Raw genomic sequence first — 22051 nt, 5'->3', positions numbered from 1 at the left:
ATTTGTAATGTTATTTTGGAACTTTTGTGAGTGTAATGTTTACTGTTCATTTTTATTGTTTATTATATAGTTCACTTGCTTTGTCAATGTTCAAATATGTTTACCATGCCAATAAAGCCCTTAAATTGAATTGAGAGAGAGAATTATGATGCGAGAAGTCCACTAGGCTTTCATAGGGCACATCTCTGCCCACACCATCTGTTTGTCCACCCAGCTGAACCACACCACGATGTAAACTCAGCAAAAAAAAATAAACGTCCTCTCACTGTCAACTGCGTTTATTTTCAGAAAACTTAACATTTGTAAATATTTGTATGAACATAGGATTTAACAACTGAGACATAAACTGAACAAGTTCCACAGACATGTGTCTAACAGAAATTGAATAATGTATCCCTGACCAAAGGGTGGGCAAATGAAAAGTAACTGTCAGTTTCTGGTGTGGCCACCAGCTGCATTAAGTTCTGCAGTGCATCTCCTCCTCTTGGACTGCACCAGATTTGCCAGTTCTTGCTGTGAGATGTTACCGCACTCTTCCACCAAGGCACCTGCAAGTTCCTGGACATTTCTGGGGGGGAATGGCCCTAGCCCTCACCCTCCGATCCAACAGGTCCCAGACGTGCTCAATGGGATTGAGATCCAGGCACTTCGCTGGTCATGGCAGAACACTGTCATTCCTGTCTTGCAGGAATCACACACATAACAAGCAGTATGGCTGGTGGCATTGTCATGCTGGAGGGTCATGTCAGGAAGAGCCTGCAGGAAGGGTACCACATGAGAGAGGTACCACATGTCTTCCCTGTAACGCACAGCGTTGAGATTGCCTGCAATGACAACAAACTCAGGCCAATGATTATGTGACACGCCGTCCCAGACCATGATGGACTCTCTACCTCCAAATGAATCCCGCTCCAGAATTACAGGTCTTCGGTGTAACGCTCATTCCTTCAACAATAAACGTGAATCCAACCATCACCCCTGGGGAGGCAAAACTGCAACTCGTCAATGAAGAGCACTTTTTGCCAGTCCTGTCTGGTCCAGTGACGGTGGGTTTGCACCCATAGGTGACGTTGTTGTCCGTGATGTCTGGTGAGGACCTGCCTTACAACAGGCCTACAAGCCCCCAGTCCAGCCTCTCTCAGCCTATTGCAGACAGTCTGAGCACTGATGGAGGGATTGTGTGTTCCTGGTGTAACTCGGACAGTTGTTGTTGCCATCCTGTACCTGTCTCGCAGGTGTGATGTTCAGATGCACCGATCCTGTGCAGGTGTTGTTATACGTGGTCTGCCACTGCGAGGACGATCAGCTGTCCATCCTGTCTCCCTGTAGCGCTGTCTTAGGGGTCTCACAGTAAGGACATGGCAGTTTATTGCCCTGGCCACATCTGCAGTCCTCATGCCTCCTTGCAGCATGCCTAAGGCACGTTTACGCAGATGAGCAGGGACCCTGGGCATCCTTATTTTGGTGTATTTCAGAGTCAGTAGTGTCTTAAGTTTTTATAACTGTGACCTTAATTGCCTTCCGTCTGTAAGCTGTTAGTGTCCTAACAACCGTTCCACAGGTGCATGTTCATTAATTGTTTACGGTTCATTGAACAAGCATGTGGTTTAAACCCTTTACAATGAAGATCTGTGAATTAATTTGGATTTTTACCAACTATCGTTGAAAGACAAGAGTTCTGAAAAATGGACGTTTCTTTTTTTTGCTGAGTTTATAAAACCCCCAGGCTCCTCCATCTCCGACATCAGAGTCCACCACTCTCCCTCTCCATCTCCATCCCCTAAATGTCTTTCTCCATCATGTCTAGTTGGGAAAGCCAGGATTTCATTCTACTGCTTAACTGTCACAAAATGGCATTACATACAAATTCCGTTATTCTAGGAATCTTCTCAGCGTTTGAGTTTCTTCCAATTAGACCATGCCATGTCTTCAGCTTCCCTTTACACGCAGCATGGTTACCATAGCACCATGGTGATGACAGAGAGGTGAGAAAACAGAATCGCACATCAGAGTAAAATTGGATTGGCAATTGTAGTGCGCGTGTGTGTGTGTGCGTGCCTTGGTCATGATTCATGCATTCAGGGCAATGTAATAGGTGGTTTGTATACATAGCTAAGTTCATGAAGACATTTGCCAGCTTGTCTTACTGGCACAAAGCCATGTCTCTAAGAGACGAGTCTGATTTGCTTAGCAACCACACTCATTTGTTAGTCCAACTCCACATTGATGACGACATCAGTCAAACCTAGGGGAAAGCAACAACAGATGTGCAGCCATGTCTCAGTGTGTGTGTGTGTGTGTGTGTGTGTGTGTGTGTGTGTGTGTGTGTGTGTGTGTGTGTGTGTGTGTGTGTGTGTGTGTGTGTGTGTGTGTGTGTGTGTGTGTGTGTGTGTGTGTGTGTGTGTGTGTGCACGTAAATTGGGGATGCCTATATTTGTCCTGTTTCACTCATCTACAACTGTGTAACCTGTACAATTTTTGTATTGGAAATGTGTTTCATTTGCATATCCCACTCCCCCTGAGACCCTCAGAGAGTGGGGTCACCATATCCCAACTCCCCCTGAGACCCTCAGAGAGTGGGGTCACCATATCCCAACTCCCCCTGAGACACCCTCAGAGAGTGGGGTCACCATATCCCAACTCCCCCTGAGACACCCTCAGAGAGTGGGGTCACCATATCCCAACTCCCCCTGAGACCCCTCAGAGAGTGGGGACACCCTCCCCCAGAGAGTGGGGTGAGACACCAGTTGGGTATCCCAACTCCCCCCCTGAGACACCCTCAGAGAGTGGGGTCACCATATCCCAACTCCCCCTGAGACACCCTCAGAGAGTGGGGTCACCATGTCCCAACTCCCCCTGAGACACCCCAGAGAGTTGGGTCACCATATCCCAACTCCCCCTGAGACACCCTCAGAGAGTTGGGTCACCATATCCCAACTCCCCCTGAGACACCCTCAGAGAGTGGGGTCACCCTGAGACACCCTCAGAGAGTGGGGTCACCATATCCCAACTCCCCCTGAGACACCCTCAGAGAGTGGGGTCACCCTGAGACACCCTCAGAGAGTGGGGCCTTACGACCAGAGATCAGCCATTATTGACGACGACCCTGGAGCAGATTTTTCACTTAGTCAGCTCAGGATTCAAACTTGCTTTCGGTTCATGGCCTCAACACTCTAACCACTAGACTACCTGTTTAACAAAAAAAAGGGAAGGCTTTTTATTGCTGAGGAAAACAGGATTAAAAGGATAGGGACAGAGAGGATCAGGCTGAAGTGACAGAACAGTCCCTTAATGACTTACAAGACCATAGTGTGTGTGTTGTCAGTACGGACCTCATTGTAGTCCAGTGAAGAATCGTTGCACATGGAACAGACAGTGGCCAGCTCCAGAAGTCCATCATAATCTCCACACTGCACCACCTTGTCCCCTTTCAGCCTGGAAGAGCGAACACACACACACACACACACACACACACACACACACACACACACACACACACACACACACACACACACACACACACACACACACACACACACACACACACACACACACACAATATTTACATTTTTTATTTTTTAACTAGGCAAGTCAGTTAAGAACACACTCTTTTGAAAATAACGGCCTACCCCCGGCCAGACCGGGACGATGCTGGGCCAATTGTGCGCTGCCCTATGGGACTCGCAATCACGGGACGTTGTGAAACAGCCTGGAATCGAAACAAGGACTGTAGTGGCGCCTCTTGCACTGAGATGCAGTGTTTTAGACCGCTGAGTCACTCGGGAGACCCTACATGGACTGGACTTTTTTCCTCATCATCTCAAGTGGCGTAATTCACTCTCATAACAAATAATGGAATAGTGCCACTGTTTTTCCTGTAAAAACACACACACACAAGTCTATGTGTCACAACTAGTGTCTTAAGATGTCTCATAAACACATGTTCACAACATTCAATACAGCTGGCAGGTTGGAGAAGTTGCCAGTCAGTGTGTTGTCTGTGGGAGCTCAGTGCTCATGGGGCAGTCGTCGTGTGTGTGGCACTCTTACTCTGAGATGCTTTGTGGATACGAGCCCTGAATAGTGATTAACACAACATTGGATATAATGATGGGGTTTTCATCAACTTCAGTAGGGAAAATCTATGAGCCTAATCTTGTATGGTACTGAGCTGACTGAAAGGGAACACTAAGACATCATGAGAGCATTGTAGCATTGTACTTTTCCTCAAAGGAGAACAACACTGTAGTAAGATCTGGGTCTGCCCCAGTCTGGGCAGGTGTACTGTAGTAGATCTGGGTCTGCCCCCAGTCTGGGCAAGTGTACTGTAGTAGATCTGGGTCTGCCCCCAGTCTGGGCAGGTGTACTGTAGTAGATCTGGGTCTGCCCCAGTCTGGGCAAGTGTACTGTAGTAGATCTGGGTCTGCCCCAGTCTGGGCAAGTGTACTGTAGTAGATCTGGTCTGCCCCAGTCTGGGCAAGTGTACTGTAGTAGATCTGGGTCTTCCCCAGTCTGGGCAAGTGTACTGTAGTAGATCTGGGTCTGTCCCCAGTCTGGGCAAGTGTACTGTAATAGATCTGGGATAGCCCCAGTCTGGGCAGGTACAGTCAGGTCCATAAATATTTGGACATTGACCAAGTTTGTATTATTTCCATCCAAATCGGGGGAACGGTGTAAGAATTTCAGCACGTTTTACATGCGCCCCCCCTAAACAAAATTCTTAAAAAGAAAGAACGCACTGGTGAGCTCAGGAACACCAAAATGCCCGGAAGACCACGGAAAACAACTGCGGTGGATGACAGAAGAATTCTTTCCCTGGTGAAGTAAAAACCCTTTTCACAACAGTTGGCGAGACCAAGAACGCCCTCGAGGAGGGAGGTGTATCTTTGTCAAAGTCAACATTCAAGAGAAGACTTCACCAGAGTAAATACAGACGGTTTACCACAAGATGTAAACCATTGTGTAAGCCTCAAAAACAGGGAGACCAGATTAGACGTTTGCCAAAAAACTTGTTTAAGAAAAGCCTGTACATTTCTGGCAAATAATGAGGACAGATGAGACAAAGATCAACTTGTACCCGAATGATGAGAAGAGAAGTGTATGGAGAAGGGCAGGAACTGCTCATCATCAGAGCATACCACCTCATCTGAAGCATGGAGGAGGTGGTGTTATGGCGTGGGCATGAACTGCTCATCATCAGAGCGTACCACCTCATCTGAAGCATGGAGGAGGTGGTGTTATGGAGAAGGGCAGGAACTGCTCATCATCAGAGCGTACCACCTCATCTGAAGCATGGAGGAGGTGGTGTTATGGAGAAGGGCAGGAACTGCTCATCATCAGAGCATACCACCTCATCTGAAGCATGGAGGAGGTGGTGTTATGGAGAAGGGCAGGAACTGCTCATCATCAGAGCATACCACCTCATCTGAAGCATGGAGGAGGTGGTGTTATGTTGTGGGCATGTATGGCTGCCAAAAGCAAGCAGGATGAATTCTGAAGCATTTAGGGCTATATTGACTGCTCAGAGTCAGCCAAATGTTTCAAAGCTCATTGGACGGCACTTCACAGTGAAAGTTGGACAATGACCCGAAGCATAATGCGAAAGCAACCCAACCGAAAGCAACCCAAGGCAAAGAAGTGGAATGTTATGCAATGGCCAATTAAATCACCTGACCTGAATCCAATTGAGCATGAAGCACTTGAGCACTCAGGATCTGGTGATGTCTATGGGTTCCAGACTTCAGGCAGTCATTGAAGTATTAAAACTCACAATTTAAATTTATGATCGTTAGTTTGTCCAATTACTTTTGAGCCCCTAAAATTGGAGGGCTATGTATAAATTGTTGTAATTCATACACAGTTCTTACAATATTTTTTGATAAAAACACTTCGTTTACACTTTAAGCACATTTTGGTTGTTTTCTTTCATATTCATTGTGGTGACGTACAAAGCCAAAATGATGCAAATTGTGTCACTGTCTAAATGCTTATGGAACGGACTGTATACTGTAGCACCCTCAAACTCAACTCTGGACCTTGAAGCCAGTTCCACTGCTTTAAACAAAATGGATCCCCTCTAAAATCAGGGACTGATTTAGACCTGGGACACCAGGTGGGTGAAATTAATTATCAGGTAGAACAGAAAACCAGCAGGCCTCGTAGGGTCAGAGTTGAATACCCCTGCTGTAACAGATCTGGGTCTGCCCCTGGCTCGGCAGCTATGCTGTAACAGATCTGGGTCTGCCTCTGGCTAGGCAGCTATGCTGTAACAGATCTGGGTCTGCCTCTGGCTCGGCAGCTATGCTGTAACAGATCTGGGTCTGCCTCTGGCTAGGCAGCTATGCTGTAACAGATCTGGGTCTGCTGTAACAGATCTGGGTCTGCCTCTGGCTCGGCAGCTATGCTGTAACAGATCTGGGTCTGCCTCTGGCTCGGCAGCTATGCTGTAACAGATCTGGGTCTGCCTCTGGCTAGGCAGCTATGCTGTAACATATCTGGGTCTGCCTCTGGCTAGGCAGCTATGCTGTAACAGATCTGGGTCTGCTTCTGGCAGAAGTCATTTGAGGCCTTAGACTAGAGTGGGTACTCCAGAGAGCAAGAGATGAGGTCAACCAGGTTATACTGACAGAAAGAACAGCTCTACTGTAGGTCCTATCCACGCTACTATAGGTCCAGAACTGGGACATCAGGACTTTGGCCAAGCTACACTCCATGACCTGCTTGAACATCTCATGATAAAATCATGGGCATTAATATGGAGTTGGTCCCCCCTTTGCTGCTATAACAGCCGCCACTCTTCTGGGAAGGCTTTCCACTAGATGTTGGAACATTGCTGCGGGTATTTGCTTCCATTCAGCTAAAAGAGCATTAGTGAGGTCGGACACTGATGTTGGGCGATTGGGCCTGGCTCGCAGCCGGTGTTCCAATTCATCCCAAAGGTGTTTGATTGGGTTTGCGGTCGGGGCTCTGTGCAAGCCAATCAGGTTCTCCCACACCGATCGACAAACCATTTCTGTATGAACCTCGCTTTGTTCCCCAATTTAATGCCACAAAGTCGGAAGCACAGAATCATCTAGAATATCATTGTATCCTGTAGTGTTAAGATTTAGTTTAACTGGAACTAAGGGCCTAGCCCGTACCATGAAAAACACCCCCAGACCATTATTCCTTCTCCACCAAACTTTACAGTTGGCACTATGCATTGGTTGCAGGTATCGTTCTCCTGGGATCCGTCAAACCCAGATTCGTCTGTCGTGCTGCCAGAGGGTGAAGCGTGATTCATCACTACAGAGAACGCATTTCCACTGTTCCAGAGTCCAATGGGGGTGAGCTTTACACCACTCCAGCCGACGCTTGGCATTGCGCATGGTGATCTTAGGCTTGTGTGCGACTCCTCGGCCATGGAAACCCATTTCATGAAGCTCCTATCGAACAGTTATGGTGCTGACGTTGCTTCCAGAGGCAGTTTGGAACTTGGTTGTGAGTGTTGCAACCAAGGACAGACAATATTTACGTGCTACAGCACTCGACGGTCCCGTTCTGTGAGCTTGTGAGGCCTACCACTTCGCGGCTGAGCCGTTGTTGCGCCTAGACTTTTCCACTTCACAATAACAGCACTAAAAGTTGACCGGGGCAGCTCTAGCAAGGCAGAAATTTGACGAACTAACTTGTTGGGAAGCTGGCATCCTATGACGGTGCCACGTTGAAAGTCACTGAGCTCTTCAGTAAAGCCATTCTAGTGCCAATGTTTGTCTATGGAGATTACATGGCTGTGTGCTCAATTTTATACACCTGTAAGCAACGGGTGTCGCTGAAAAATCAGAATCCACTAATTTGAAGGGGTGTCCACATACTTTTGTTCGCTCGCTTGCCTATTCCTTGTGGAATTCTCCACAGTAAGACTATTTTAGTTGTTGTCACATTCGTGTCCATTCCTCTCTGTCCTCTCTGTGCTATGTGTTATCATGGAAGAAGTTCACATGCTTCAGGAAAACATAATTGCCATTCTTTCTAAACTTCCCAAGAGCCATTAACCACAATGGAGAACAGAGTAAACCTTTTTTGGGGGGAGAGCGGGTAAGGACAGAGACTTCAAATAAACACTTTGTAACAAATGGGGGGGGGGGGGGGGGCTTTTAACAGCCGGCCGGCCGCTGGAGAGTGGTGGTGTGACGGCCCTGGAGAGTGGTGGTGTGACGGCCCTGGAGAGTGGTGGTGTGACGGCCCTGGAGAGTGGTGGTGTGACGGCCCTGGAGAGTGGTGGTGTGACGGCCCTGGAGAGTGGTGGTGTGACGGCGCTGGAGAGTGGTGGTGTGACGGCCCTGGAGAGCGGTGGTGTGACGGCCCTGGAGAGTGGTGGTGTGACGGCCCTGGAGAGTGGTGGTGTGACGGCCCTGGAGAGTGGTGGCGTGACGTCCCTGGAGAGTGGTGGTGTGACGGCCCTGGAGAGTGGTGGTGTGACGTCCCTGGAGAGTGGTGGTGTGACGGCCCTGGAGAGTGGTGGTGTGACGCCCTGGAGAGTGGTGGTGTGACGGCCCTGGAGAGTGGTGGTGTGACGGCGCTGGAGAGTGGTGGTGTGACGGCCCTGGAGAGTGGTGGTGTGACGGCCCTGGAGAGTGGTGGTGTGATGGCGCTGGAGAGGGGTGGTGTGACTAAGGCTTTTCCACTGCTTCCTGTACAAATAGTTGTGTCTGTCTGGAGCCAGGGAAGGTTAACACAATGGCTGGCCATTACTTTCCTCTGAAGAAGGTCAGTGTGTTAACACTATGGACCGCACTCAACACAACACTTACAGGGAGGTGGGGGAGATAAACTTAAGTGTGTTTCACACACTGTGATTCCACAGTCAGAGAAACTACGAATTGTAACCTGAAATCACACTTAATTTGCACTCTGTAGACTAACCCCCTAGAGTTTAAGGGTCCAGAGCTGGGTTTTTACTAAGCTAACATATGTGATTGTTTTAAGAAGGTCATGCCAAGGAACATTTAGCTATTTGATGTAGAATTGTAGGACCCCTTTAGGTATCAAAAATATATACAACAATGATTTGATAAAACATTGAATTTGGCCTTACTGCTATAAGCCTATAGAAATGCATTGAATAACAGATTCATACATTGGAAGGAAGACATAGTCAAAAGGAATATTTTGAAGCATCTGTACTTTATCCGAGAGAAACAAGAATGCAAAAAAATGTAATGTTTAAAATGTAATATATGTTTTACCGTGGAATTATCCGTATACCTTTGACGTGGAAATGCTCTATTCACTTTCATTCATTTCTCTCACCCAGTACCAGGTTACCTTCAGATGAGTCCCTAAACCGTTCGGATGCTACAGATGTTTTAGTGAGAAGACCGATTTTCGGGATGTCTCATGGTCTGACAAACAGCTCTGCCACCTTCCACCGCAGATTCGGGAGGTCGATGCAGGGCGGGTGTGGCGGCTTGAGACGCAGGCAAGACGTTTAAACAAAGGGATTTTGATGGGGGGTTGTGTATATCATGCTAAATTCAATTTCCGCAGGGGCACTGACATGGAGCTAACAGTACAGTGGTAGGATGCGACACTCACACTTGTCCTTCTGGGGCGTAGGTTGAGCCAGTTATAGAGAACTCATGGACAGCACAGCTGGAATCCTCCACCTTCTCCACCACAAACATCTGGAGAGGGAAGAGAAAGAGAGTTGGGATAGTTAAAGCAGGGTAGGAGTAGACTAGGCTATCAGCAAAGCCCCAGGGTAGAGTAGACTAGGCTATCAGCAAAGCCCCAGGGTAGGAGTAGACTAGGCTATCAGCAAAGCCCCAGGGTAGAGTAGACTAGGCTATCAGCAAAGCACCAGGGTAGAGTAGACTAGGCTATCAGCAAAGCCCCAGGGTAGGAGTAGACTAGACAGTCAGCAAAGCCCCAGGGTAGGAATAGACTAGGCTATCAGCAAAGCCCCGGGGTAGGAGTAGACTAGACAGTCAGCAAAGCCCCAGGGTAGGAGTAGACTAGACAGTCAGCAAAGCCCCAGGGTAGGAGTAGACTAGGCTATCAGCAAAGCCCCAGGGTAGGAGTAGACTAGGCTATCAGCAAAGCCCCAGGGTAGGAGTAGACTAGGCTATCAGCAAAGCCCAAGGGTAGAGTAGACTAGGCTATCAGCAAAGCCCAAGGGTAGAGTAGACTAGGCTATCAGCAAAGCCCCAGGGTAGAGTAGACTAGGCTATCAGCAAAGCCCCAGGGTAGGAGTAGACTAGACAGTCAGCAAAGCAGGGTAGAGTAGACTAGGCTATCAGCAAAGCCCCAGGGTAGGAGTAGACTAGGCTATCAGCAAAGCCCAGGGTAGAGTAGACTAGGCTATCAGCAAAGCCCAAGGGTAGAGTAGACTAGGCTATCAGCAAAGCCCCAGGGTAGAGTAGACTAGGCTATCAGCATAGCGGGGTAGGAGTAGGCTAGGCTATCAGCAAAGCCCCAGGGTAGAGTAGACTAGGCTATCAGCAAAGCCCCAGGGTAGGAGTAGACTAGGCTATCAGCAAAGCCCCAGGGTAGAGTAGACTAGGCTATCAGCAAAGCCCCAGGGTAGGAGTAGACTAGGCTATCAGCAAAGCACCAGGGTAGGAGTAGACTAGGCTATCAGCAAAGCATGGTAGAGTAGGCTAGGCTATCAGCAAAGCCCCAGGGTAGAGTAGGCTAGGCTATCAGCAAAGCAGGGTAGAGTAGGCTAGGCTATCAGCAAAGCAGGGTAGAGTAGGCTAGGCTATCAGCAAAGCAGGGTAGAGTAGGCTAGGCTATCAGCAAAGCAGGGTAGAAGTCGCTCTGGATAAGAGCGTCTGCTAAATGACTTAAATGTAATGTAAATGAGTAGGCTAGGCTATCAGCAAAGCAGGGTAGAGTAGGCTATCAGCAAAGCAGGGTAGAGTAGACAAGGCTATCAGCAAAGCTCTTACAGTCCTTTCAGTGGGAGTCCCAGGGTTTTCTACAGGGCCATGGGAGGGGTGAATGTGGCCCAACGGCCACTGACGCAGAGGGAAACACACACACCCTCCCGCACTGCCTAACCCACAAAACACAGGGATTTCCCACCACATTACAGCCAATCACTGGCTTCATGTCACAGCTGTTTTTTTTAAATGAGAGATTGTTGATTTTCTATTTAACTTGCTTTGGCAACGTAAATAATGTTAACCATGCCGACAGAGACAGACAGAAAGACTATAAATCATACTCTTGCTGAGACAGACCAACGGACAGATAGACGGAGCTTGTATATATACACACTGTAGTGGATGAGTATATGGGCCTAGTTGTTGCCCAAGTCGTGTTGACGTCAGTCTGTCCTTCCCTGTGCTCAGAACTCCTGTGTTGCCAAGAGTTTTGTTTTGTCTATGCGCCTGGCCCTGTGTTGATGTACTGATTTCCTGCGTGGAGAGGACAATTAGAATTTGGCCGCACTGGTAGTTCTTTTAGGTTGACAAGTCTGTTAGGCTGGCAGCCCAGCAGTGGATGGTGAGGGTTCTAGACATTTCTCTCCTGTGAGTCTGTGTGAGTTTGTCTGATCTGGCCCTTCTCTCCTCTGTGTTGTTCATCCTGCATCAGTGATGAAACACGTGGAATGGCTCTCCTCTTGTTAATTTGTGGGAGTGCATTGATTGGTTCACTACAGGAGGGGGTCTGTTCAATTCACACTGAAGTGGAACACTAAGGATAGATGGGGGTCTGGAGAAGAACATGCTGTTCAGAACACTAGGATAATATGACAAGGATGCAAAGTACTAAGGGTTAATGTAATTGACCTGTTCACCATTTAGGGTATTGAGTAGTCAAAGCCCGACTTCGGTGCAAGATTCTTCAGAACAGAGAACGATAAGAGGTTAATAATAATAATAATATATGCCATTTAGCAGACGCTTTTATCCAAAGCGACTTACAGTCATGTGTGCATACATTCTACGTATGGGTGGTCCCGGGGATCGAACCCACTACCCTGGCGTTACAAGCGCCATGCTCTACCAACTGAGCTACAGAAGGACTACAGAAGGACTCTCCTGCTGTGTTCCGGTCTAATTGGAACGATTTACAAGTTCTCTTTCTGAAATGTAGTTCATTTAATCTGATTGTCATGAGGTTCCACAGGGCATCTGAACACACAAAATGCATAGATGATTTTCATTACATTTAGTGTGTTTTATTCAACTTTTGTACACCTGTGGTGTTCGAGGTCAAAAATGACCGGTCATTAGAAATGAACGGGTGAGACTACAATTAGTGTATAAAATTGATTTCAGGCACATGCCCATTCATCAGATGGACATATTCCTCTCCCAGACCCCCACATGCATGTGTGTTTGAGCCACACACACACACACACACACACACACACACACACACACACACACACACACACACACACACACACACACACACACACACACACACACACACACACACACACACACACACACACACACACACACACACATGGCCATCAAAACCAGATAACGGGACAGTTTGCAGTAATGACACAATACGCACCTACACAAGCAGCCTGTATTTTGTTTTTACCTTTATTTAACTAGGCAAGTCAGTTAACAAAAAAAAATCTTATTTACAATGACAGCCTAGGAACAGTGGGTTGACACCCGTTGTTCAGGGGCAGAACGACAGATTTTTACCTTGTCAGCTCAGGGATTCGATCGAGCAACCTTTCGGTTACTGGCCCAATGCTTTACCTGCCGCCCACTAGGCTACCTGTACTTACTACAAAGTGACAGGAAGCTAAACCAACAACCACACAAACAGAAATTGGATACATTGTAAAAAACTGGAGCTCCAATGAGAAAAGAAACATAACTAACATAGATTTATTTTTGCAGAGACTTGTTTTTTGGGGGGGCGCATCTGATGACCTAACGTGGTGGTGAATGAGGAACATGAACTTCTCCCGTGCCTCCATGCTGCAGTCATGATGCAAGTGACACGATGCTGGGGCGGCAGGGTAGCCTAGTGGTTAGAGTGTTGGACTAGTAACCGGAAGGTTGCAAGTTCAAACCCTCGAGCTGACAAGGTACAAATCTGTCCTTCTGCCCCTGAACAGACAGTTAACCCACTGTTCCCAGGCCGTCATTGAAAATAAGAATTTGTTCTTAACTGACTTGCCTGGTTAAATAAAATTAAAATAAAAAGTCCTCCCACATGTTTGTAGTTTGACCAGCAACGGGTAATTTTTAATTAAGTTTTCATTTTGGCAGGTTTGCTAGCAACAAACTATTTAGCTAGCTTCTAGCCTAGTGTTTGATATGCACACCTCCTAATGAAAAGTGTTGGGTCCTGACAAGGAAAACATTTCTAGCTATGCCAGGCAAAATCGGGCATCATCAGCTCATTTTTATGGAATGTCCGTAGAAACAACAAATGCATATGCAGCTACTTCGCTGTTATTCTGGCTGCGGAGGTTGTGACTGTGTTAGCTGTAACTAGTTGGCTAGCTAGCAAGCAAAGGACAAGAACATTGGCAGCCAGCGGCAGCCATGGCAACGGAACATATACTCTAGAACAAAATGGGTCGCGTCCATAAATATCGAACTAATAGAACAAACGTCTCTAGCAAACAAAAGATGAGAAAGTATGAATTCTCTTGTAAAAAAAAAGCGTTTATATGTAAATGTGTGCATTAGTATTGTTTTCTTTGGCCACTGTGGTATATGCGGGATAAACACCTTCTTTGTGTACATTACCTAGGAAAAATTAACTCTGAAAATGGACTCTGCCTTGTCCTGCTGCATCGTCCATTATTTACAAGGTAATGTACAGAACGTCTGCATTTAGTTATTACATAACCAAATCGCGGAATGAAAATACAACATTAATAGATGCTCAATATTCACAAAATATCCAGGTGAAATAGGGGAGAGGCATTGTGTCGTGAGGTGTTTCTTTATCGTTTATTTTTTTTTTTAATAACCAGGTTTGTTGTTCACTTGACCAATCTGAGATAGAGGTCCATGTAGTCATGACTCGATATAATACTGTACATTTTCTTGAATTTGGAGACTGTGAAAAGACTCCTGGCTGCACATCTGGTAAGTGTGTGTCAGGGCTGTGTAAATTGACTATGCAAATACATTTGGAATGATCAACATATGTTTCTTAGAAGAAGAAGAAGAAGAAGAAGAAGAAGAAGAAGAAGAAGAAGAAGAAGAAGAAGAAGAAGAAGAAGAAGAAGAAGAAGAAGAAGAAGAAGAAGAAGAAGAAGAAGAAGAAGAAGAAGAAGAAGAAGAAGAAGAAGAAGAAGAAGAAGTGATGCAGTCAGTCTCTACTTTTAGTGTTTATATTAGCCCTCTGGTTACATTGAAGAGCAAGACGTGCCACTCTGTTCTGGGACAGCTGCAGTTTTTCTAGGTCCTTCTTTGTAGCACCTGAGCATATGACTGGGCAATAATCAAGATGAGATAAAACTAGAGCCTGCAGGACTTGCTTTGTGGTGCGTGGTGTCAATAACAGCAGAGCATCTCTTTATCAAGTACAGCCCTCTACCCATCTTTACAACCATTGAATCAATATATTTTGACCATAACCATTTAGAATTCAAGGTAACACAAGGTAATTTAATCTCCTCAACAGCCACATTATTCATGATCAGATTCAGCTGAGATCTAGAACTTAGGGAATGATTTGAACCAAATACAATGCTCTTAGTTTTAGAGATGTTCAGGATTAGTTTATTACTGGCCAACCGTTCTAAAACCGACTGCAACTCTTTGTTTAGCATACATGGACACACGTGTTGTTTAATGCCAGTGGAAGGTCATTAATAAATATAGAAAAGAGGGCCTAGACAACTGCCCTGTGGTACACCACACATGTTTAACGTTATAAACTCAGCAAAAAAGTTAACATCCCTTTTTCAGGACCCTGTCTTTCAAAGATAATTTGCAAAATCCAAATAACTTCACAGATCTTCATTGTAAAGGGTTTAAACACTGTTTCCCATGCTGGTTCAATGTACCATAAACAATTAATGAACATGCACCAGTGGAACGGTCGTTAAGACACTAACATCTTACAGACGATAGACAATTAAGGTCACAGTTATGAAAACTTAGGACACTAAAGAGGCCTTTCTACTGACTCTGAAAATAACCAAAAGAAAGATGCCCAGGGTCCCTGCTCATCTGCGTGAACATGCCTTAGGCATGCTGCAAGGAGGCATGAGGACTGCAGATGTGGCCAGGGCAATACATTGCAATGTCCGTACCAAGAGACGACTAAGACAGCCTACAGGGAGACAGGACGGACAGCTGATCGTCCTCGCAGTGGCAGACCACGTGTAACACCTGCACAGGATTGGTACATCCAAATATCACACCTGGGGGACAGGTACAAGATGGCAACAACAATTGCCCGAGTTACACCAGGAATGCACAATTCCTCCATCAGTGCTCAGACTGTCTGCAATAGGCTGAGAAAGGCTGGACTGAGGACTTGTCGGCCTGTTGTAAGGTAGGTCCTCACCAGACATCACCGGCAACAACGTCACCTATGGGCAAAAACCCACCGACGCTGGACCAGACAGGACTGGCAAAAAGTGCTCTTCACTGACGAGTTGCGGTTTTGTCTCACCAGGGGTGATTGTCGGATTCGCGTTTATCGTTGAAGGAATGAGCGCTACACCAAGGCCTGTACTCTGGAGCGGGATTCATTTGGAGGTGGAGGGTCTATCATGGTCTGGGGTGTTGTGTCACTGCAGGCAATCTCAATGCTTTGCGTTACAGGGAAGATAAGACATCCTCCTCCTCATGTGGTACCCTTCCTGCAGGCTCATCCTGACATGACCCTCCAGCATGACAATGCCACCAGCCATACTGCTCGTTTTGTGTGTGATTTCCTGCAAGACAGGAATGTCAGTGTTCTACCATGGCCAGTGAAGAGCCCGGATCTCAATCCCATTGAGCACGTCTGGGGCCTGTTGGATCGGAGGGTGAGTGCCAGGGCCATTCTCCCCAGAAATGTCCGGGAACTTGCAGGTGCCTTGGTGGAAGAGTGGGGTAACATCTCACAGCAAGAACTGGCAAATCCGGTGCAGTCCATGAGGAGGAGATGCACTGCAGAACTTAATGCAGCTGGTGGCCACACCAGACACTGACTGTTACTTTTGATTTTGATCCCTCCCCCTTTGTTCAGGGACACATTCCATTTCTGTTAGTCACATGTCTGTGGAACTTGTTCAGTTTATGTCTCAGTTGTTGAATCTTATGTTCATACAAATATTTACGCATGTTAAGTTTGCTGAAAATAAACACAGTTGACAGTGAGAGGACATTTCTTTTTTTGCTGAGTTTCGATGGATAGCTCTGCATCCAAGATATGGCAGATGTTGAAAAGCCATAACACGTGTTTTTTTCAACAGGTTATGGCCAACAATATCAAAGGCTGCACTGAAATCTAACAGTATAGATCCCACAATATTAGTATTATCCATTTATTTCAACCAATCATCAGTCATTTGTGTCAGTGCAGAACATATTGAGTGCCCCTCTCTATAAGCATGCTGAAAGTATGTTGTTCATTTGTTTACAGAGAAATGGATTCTGGTTAAACACAACCCCCCCCCATCTTGTCAATACCAGGTCTAAGTTGTCAATACCAGGTCTAAGTTGTCAATACCAGGTCTAAGTTGTCAATACCAGGTCAAAGTTGTCAATACCAGGTCAAAGTTGTCAATACCAGGTCAAAGTTGTCAATACCAGGTCAAAGTTGTCAATACCAGGTCAAAGTTGTCAATACCAGGTCAAAGTTGTGGTTTCTTATTTTTGAGGGACAACAATGTTTCCACCTCACCCACACTAACGTCACATAATTCAAAATTACAATGCTTTTAATTCATTATTAGGTATTTTATGCACACATATGATAGCTCGCAGTTTGTTGTTTGCATTCCATGCCTAAGTTTGCCAATTCAATATTTATTAAAAGGAATTGGCAACATCAAAAGGTTGCGTGATAAATGAACTATCTAATTCAATGAAAGATGGTTGAATCTGTCGTTCATTTAGTGTATTCCAAAGCTTTTTTCAATCATACCTTGTAATTTATCTTCATAATACAATCTCATCTTATTTTTCTTCATTTTAGTCACATCATTTCTCAAATTTACAATAAGTTTGCCAATCAGATGTGCAGCCAGACTTACTCATTTTGCCTCGTCCCTGTCAACCATACAGCTTTTCAATTCCTCATCAATCCACAGGGCCTTAACAGTTCTAACAGTTAACTAGTCCAACACTCTAACCACCTGCTTCTCATTGCACTTCACGAGGAGCCTGCCTGTTACGCGAATGCAGTAAGCCAAGGTAAGTTGCTAGCTAGCATCAAACTTATCTTATGAAAAAAACTATCATAATCACTAGTTAACTACACATGGTTGATGATATTACTAGTTTATCTAGCGTGTCCTGCGTTGCATATAATCGATGCGGTGCGTATTGTTGCTCCAATGTGTACCTAACCATAAACATCAATGCCTTTCTTAAAATCAATACACAGAAGTATATCTTTTTAAACCTGCATATTTAGCTAAAAGAAATCCAGGTTAGCAGGCAATATTAAGCAGGTGAAATTGTGTCACATGTCTTACATTCATTGCACGCAGAGTCAGTGTATATGCAACAGTTTGGGCCACCTAATTTGCCAGAATTTTACGTAACTATGACATAACATTGAAGGTTGTGCAATGTAACAGCAATATTTAGACTAATGGATGCCACCCCTTAGATAAAATACGGAACGGTTCTGTGTTTCACTGAAAGAATAAACATCTTGTTGTCGAGATGATAGTTTCCGGATTCGACCATAAGCTAGTATTTCTGTGTGTTATTATGTTATAACTAAGTCTATCATTTGATAGAGCAGTCTGACTGAGCAGTGGTAGGCAGCAGCAGGCTCGTAAGCATTCATTCAAACAGCACTTTCCTGCGTTTTGCCAATCGCTCTTCGTTGTGCGTCAAGCATTGCGCTGTTTATGACTTCAAGCCTATCAACTCCCGTGATTAGGCTTGTGTAACCGATGTGAAATGGCTAGCTAGTTAGCGGGGTGCGCGCTAATAGCGTTTCAAACGTCACTCGCTCTGAGACTTGGAGTGGTTGTTCCCCTTGCTCTGCATGGGTAAAGCTGCTTCGAGGGGTGCTGTTGTTGTTGTGTTCCTGGTTCGAGCCTAGGTAGGGGCGAGGAGAGGTACGGAAGCTATACTGTTACAATGGCAATACTAAAGTGCCAAAAAGAACATTCAATAGTCAAAAGGTTAATGAAATACAAATGGTATAGAGGGAAACAGTCCTATAATTCCTACAATACCTACAATCTAAAACTTCTTACCTGGGAATATTGAAGACTCATGTTAAAAGGAACCACCAGCTTTCATATGTTCTCATGTTCTGAGCAAGGAACTTAAACGTTAGCTTTCTTACATGGCACATATTGCATTTTTACTTCTCCAACATTTTGTTTTTGCACTATTTAAACCAAATTGAACATGTTTCATTATTTATTATTTGAGGTTAAATTGATTTTATTGATGTATTATACTAAGTTAAAATAAGTGTTTATTCAATATTGTTGTAATATATATTATTTAATTATTAATTTTTATTTTTTATTTTATATTATCTGATTTTTTTGGTCCTCCAATAAATTGGTATCGGCTTTGAAAAATCATCATCAGTCGGTCGACCTCATATATATATATATATATATATATATATATATATATATATATATATATATATATATATATATATATATATATATATATATATATATAGAATCTGTCTCCTCACCACGCACTCTCACCACTGGTGTCCCCCAGGGCTCTGTTCTAGGCCCTCTCCTATTCTCGCTATACACCAAGTCACATGGCTCTGTCATAACCTCACATGGTCTCTCCTATCATTGCTATGCAGACGACACACAACTAATCTTCTCCTTTCCCCTTCTGATGACCAGGTGGCGAATCGCATCTCTGCATGTCTGGCAGACATATCAGTGTGGATGACGGATCACCACCTCAAGCTGAACCTCGGCAAGACGGAGCTGCTCTTCCTCCCGGGAAGGACTGCCCGTTCCATGATCTCGCCATCACGGTTGACAACTCCATTGTGTCCTCCTCCCAGAGCGCTAAGAACCTTGGCGTGATCCTGGACAACACCCTGTCGTTCTCAACCAACATCACGGCGGTGGCCCGTTCCTGTAGGTTCATGCTCTACAACATCCGCAGAGTACGACCCTGCCTCACACAGGAAGCGGCGCAGGTCCTAATCCAGGCACTTGTCATCTCCCGTCTGGATTACTGCAACTCGCTGTTGGCTGGGCTCCCTGCCTGTGCCATTAAACCCCTTCAACTCATCCAGAACGCCGCAGCCCGTCTGGTGTTCAACCTTCCCAAGTTCTCTCACGTCACCCCGCTCCTCCGTTCTCTCCACTGGCTTCCAGTTGAAGCTCGCATCCGCTACAAGACCATGGTGCTTGCCTACGGAGCTGTGAGGGGAACGGCACCTCAGTACCTCCAGGCTCTGATCAGGCCCTACACCCAAACAAGGGCACTGCGTTCATCCACCTCTGGCCTGCTCGCCTCCCTACCACTGAGGAAGTACAGCTCCCGCTCAGCCCAGTCAAAACTGTTCGCTGCTCTGGCCCCCCAATGGTGGAACAAACTCCCTCACGACGCCAGGACAGCGGAGTCAATCACCACCTTCCGGAGACACCTGAAACCCCACCTCTTTAAGGAATACCTAGGATAGGATAAGTAATCCCTCTCACCCCCCCTTTAAGATTTAGATGCACTATTGTAAAGTGACTGTTCCACTGGATGTCATAAGGTGAATGCACCAATTTGTAAGTCGCTCTGGATAAGAGCGTCTGCTAAATGACTTAAATGTAAAATGTAAATATATATATATATATATATTTTTTAAACTGCCATTTTAGTGTTCTGTTTGTCACTACACATTAATCTCACTATCTGAGATGGTCTCCATGGAAGCAAGCCACTGCATGATTCATATGAACCAAAAGGGCTGTAGAAGTTGAAACTCAATCGGACTATGGCTATTATGAAGTGATGGCAGCAGTAACATAGTGAGGGTGTGCCTCCGCACTGTGTGTAATGGAAGTGCATTGGTATGACGTCAGAGGGGAATTCCCTCCTCTGTGTGTGTTTGACCGCACCCTGGGATATCCCCTAGGCTGGGAAAGCAGGATATGACTGGGCTAGTGGACATGGATGTTCTTATCAGAACCATATGGAGGAGCTAGATCCATCTCAAGGTTAAGAAATAGGGACAGATCGCTGTCACAGAAGCACACGTTTACAAGCATTGCGCTACACTTGCATTTACATATGCTAACAATGTGTATGTGACCAATACAATTTGATACTCATAACTAAGAAGCAAAAGGAAAAATGTGAGTGTGACTAAAACTTATGTAACAAAATGTCTAACATATTGCAAATGAATGCTCCCTGCCCGTGGTTTCAGCAAACAAAGCCCAATCCCTCCCCCGCCTGAGGGATTAGGCTGGAGAATTAATGTAACCACTCAAATTCATAGTCAGACATATTTGAATATGGACGACTAACCATCCATGATATCAGAACTACAGTTTTAACCATGTTAAAGATATATAGTGTTCGTTTACATTTACTGGGTTAACAAACATTGGAGTAAAACAAGTTTCATATGTTGGATTCTGATTAGGTACGACAGCTAAACTAAGCTCATGAAGTTAGTTTAGTTATACTTTTCAAGAATCAAATGGGTATATATATAGACACACACACACACAGTCAGAAGTTTACATACACTTGAGCCAAATACATTTCACAATTCCTGACATTTAATCCTACTAAAAATTCCCTGTTTTAGGCCAGTTAGGATCACCACTTTATTTTAAGAATGTGAAATGTCAGAATAATAGTATAGAGAATGATTTATTTCAGCTTTTATTTATTTAATCACATTCCCAGTGGGTCAGAAGTTTGCATACAATTAGTATTTGGTAGCATTGCCTTTAAATGGTTTAACTTAGGTTACCCAAAACATTTGACCCTCCACAAGCTTCCCCACAATAAGTTGGGTCAATTTTGTCCCATTCCTTCTGACAAGAGCTGGTCTACCTGAGTCAGGTTTGTAGGCCTCCTTGCTCGCACACACTTTTTCAGTTCTGCCCACAATTATTCTATAGGGTTGAGGCCAGGGCTTAGTAATGGTCACTCCAATACCTTGACTTTGTTATCCTTAAGCCATTTTGCCACAACTTTTGGAAACATGTTTGGGGTCATGGTTCATTTGGAAGACCCATTTAGACCAAGCATTAACTTCCTGACAGATGTCTTGAGATGTTGCTTCAATATATCCACATCATTTTCTGTCCTCATGATGCCATCTATTTCATGAAGTGCACCAGTCCCTCCTGCAGCAAAGCACCCCCCACAACATGATGCTGCCACCCCTGTGTTTCACGGTTGGGATGGTGTTCTTCGGCTTGCAAGCCTCCCCTGTTTTCCTCCAAACATAACGATGGTCTTTATAGCCAATCAGTCCTATTTTTGTTTCATCAGACAAGAGGACATTTCTCCAAAAAGTATGACCTTGGTCCCCATGTGCAGATGCAAACTGTAGTCTGGCTTTTTTATGGTGGTTTTGGAGCAGTGGCTTCTTCCTTGCCGAGCAGCCTTTCAGGTTATGTCGATGTAGGACTAGTTTCCAATGGATATAGATAGTTTTGTACCTTTTTCCTCCAGCATCTTCACAAGGTCCTTTGCTGCTGTTCTGGGATTGATTTGCACTTTTCGCACCAAAGTACGTTCATCTCTAGGAGACAGAATGCATCTCCTCCTGAGTGGTATGATGGTCCCATGGTGTTTATACTTGGGTACTATTGTTTGTACAGATGGACGTGGTACCTTCAGACATTTGGAAATTGCTCCCAAGGATGAACCAGACTCGTGGAGGTCTATAATTCTTTTCTGAGGTCTTGGCTGATTTATTTTGATTTTACCATGATGTCAAGCAA

At 45.3% G+C, this 22051-nt stretch overlaps 1 protein-coding gene across 1 annotated transcript in view; it reads right to left on the bottom strand.

The window, feature by feature from the left end:
* The window catches only part of atp2a3 (ATPase sarcoplasmic/endoplasmic reticulum Ca2+ transporting 3), a 107439-nt gene that overhangs the window by 17095 nt on the left and 68293 nt on the right, over positions 1 to 22051 (bottom strand). The window contains exons 11-12 of the mRNA XM_046329771.1: positions 9577 to 9665; positions 3333 to 3435 (exon numbers count right to left, since the gene is read on the bottom strand). Of these exons, the coding sequence (XP_046185727.1) occupies positions 3333 to 3435; positions 9577 to 9665 (192 nt within the window). The remainder of the gene's footprint in view (positions 1 to 3332; positions 3436 to 9576; positions 9666 to 22051) is intronic.

This window comes from Oncorhynchus gorbuscha, linkage group LG02 (genome assembly GCF_021184085.1).
Source record: "Oncorhynchus gorbuscha isolate QuinsamMale2020 ecotype Even-year linkage group LG02, OgorEven_v1.0, whole genome shotgun sequence".
NCBI classification, from domain to species: domain Eukaryota; kingdom Metazoa; phylum Chordata; class Actinopteri; order Salmoniformes; family Salmonidae; genus Oncorhynchus; species Oncorhynchus gorbuscha.
This window is presented reverse-complemented; position numbering and strand designations above follow the sequence as displayed.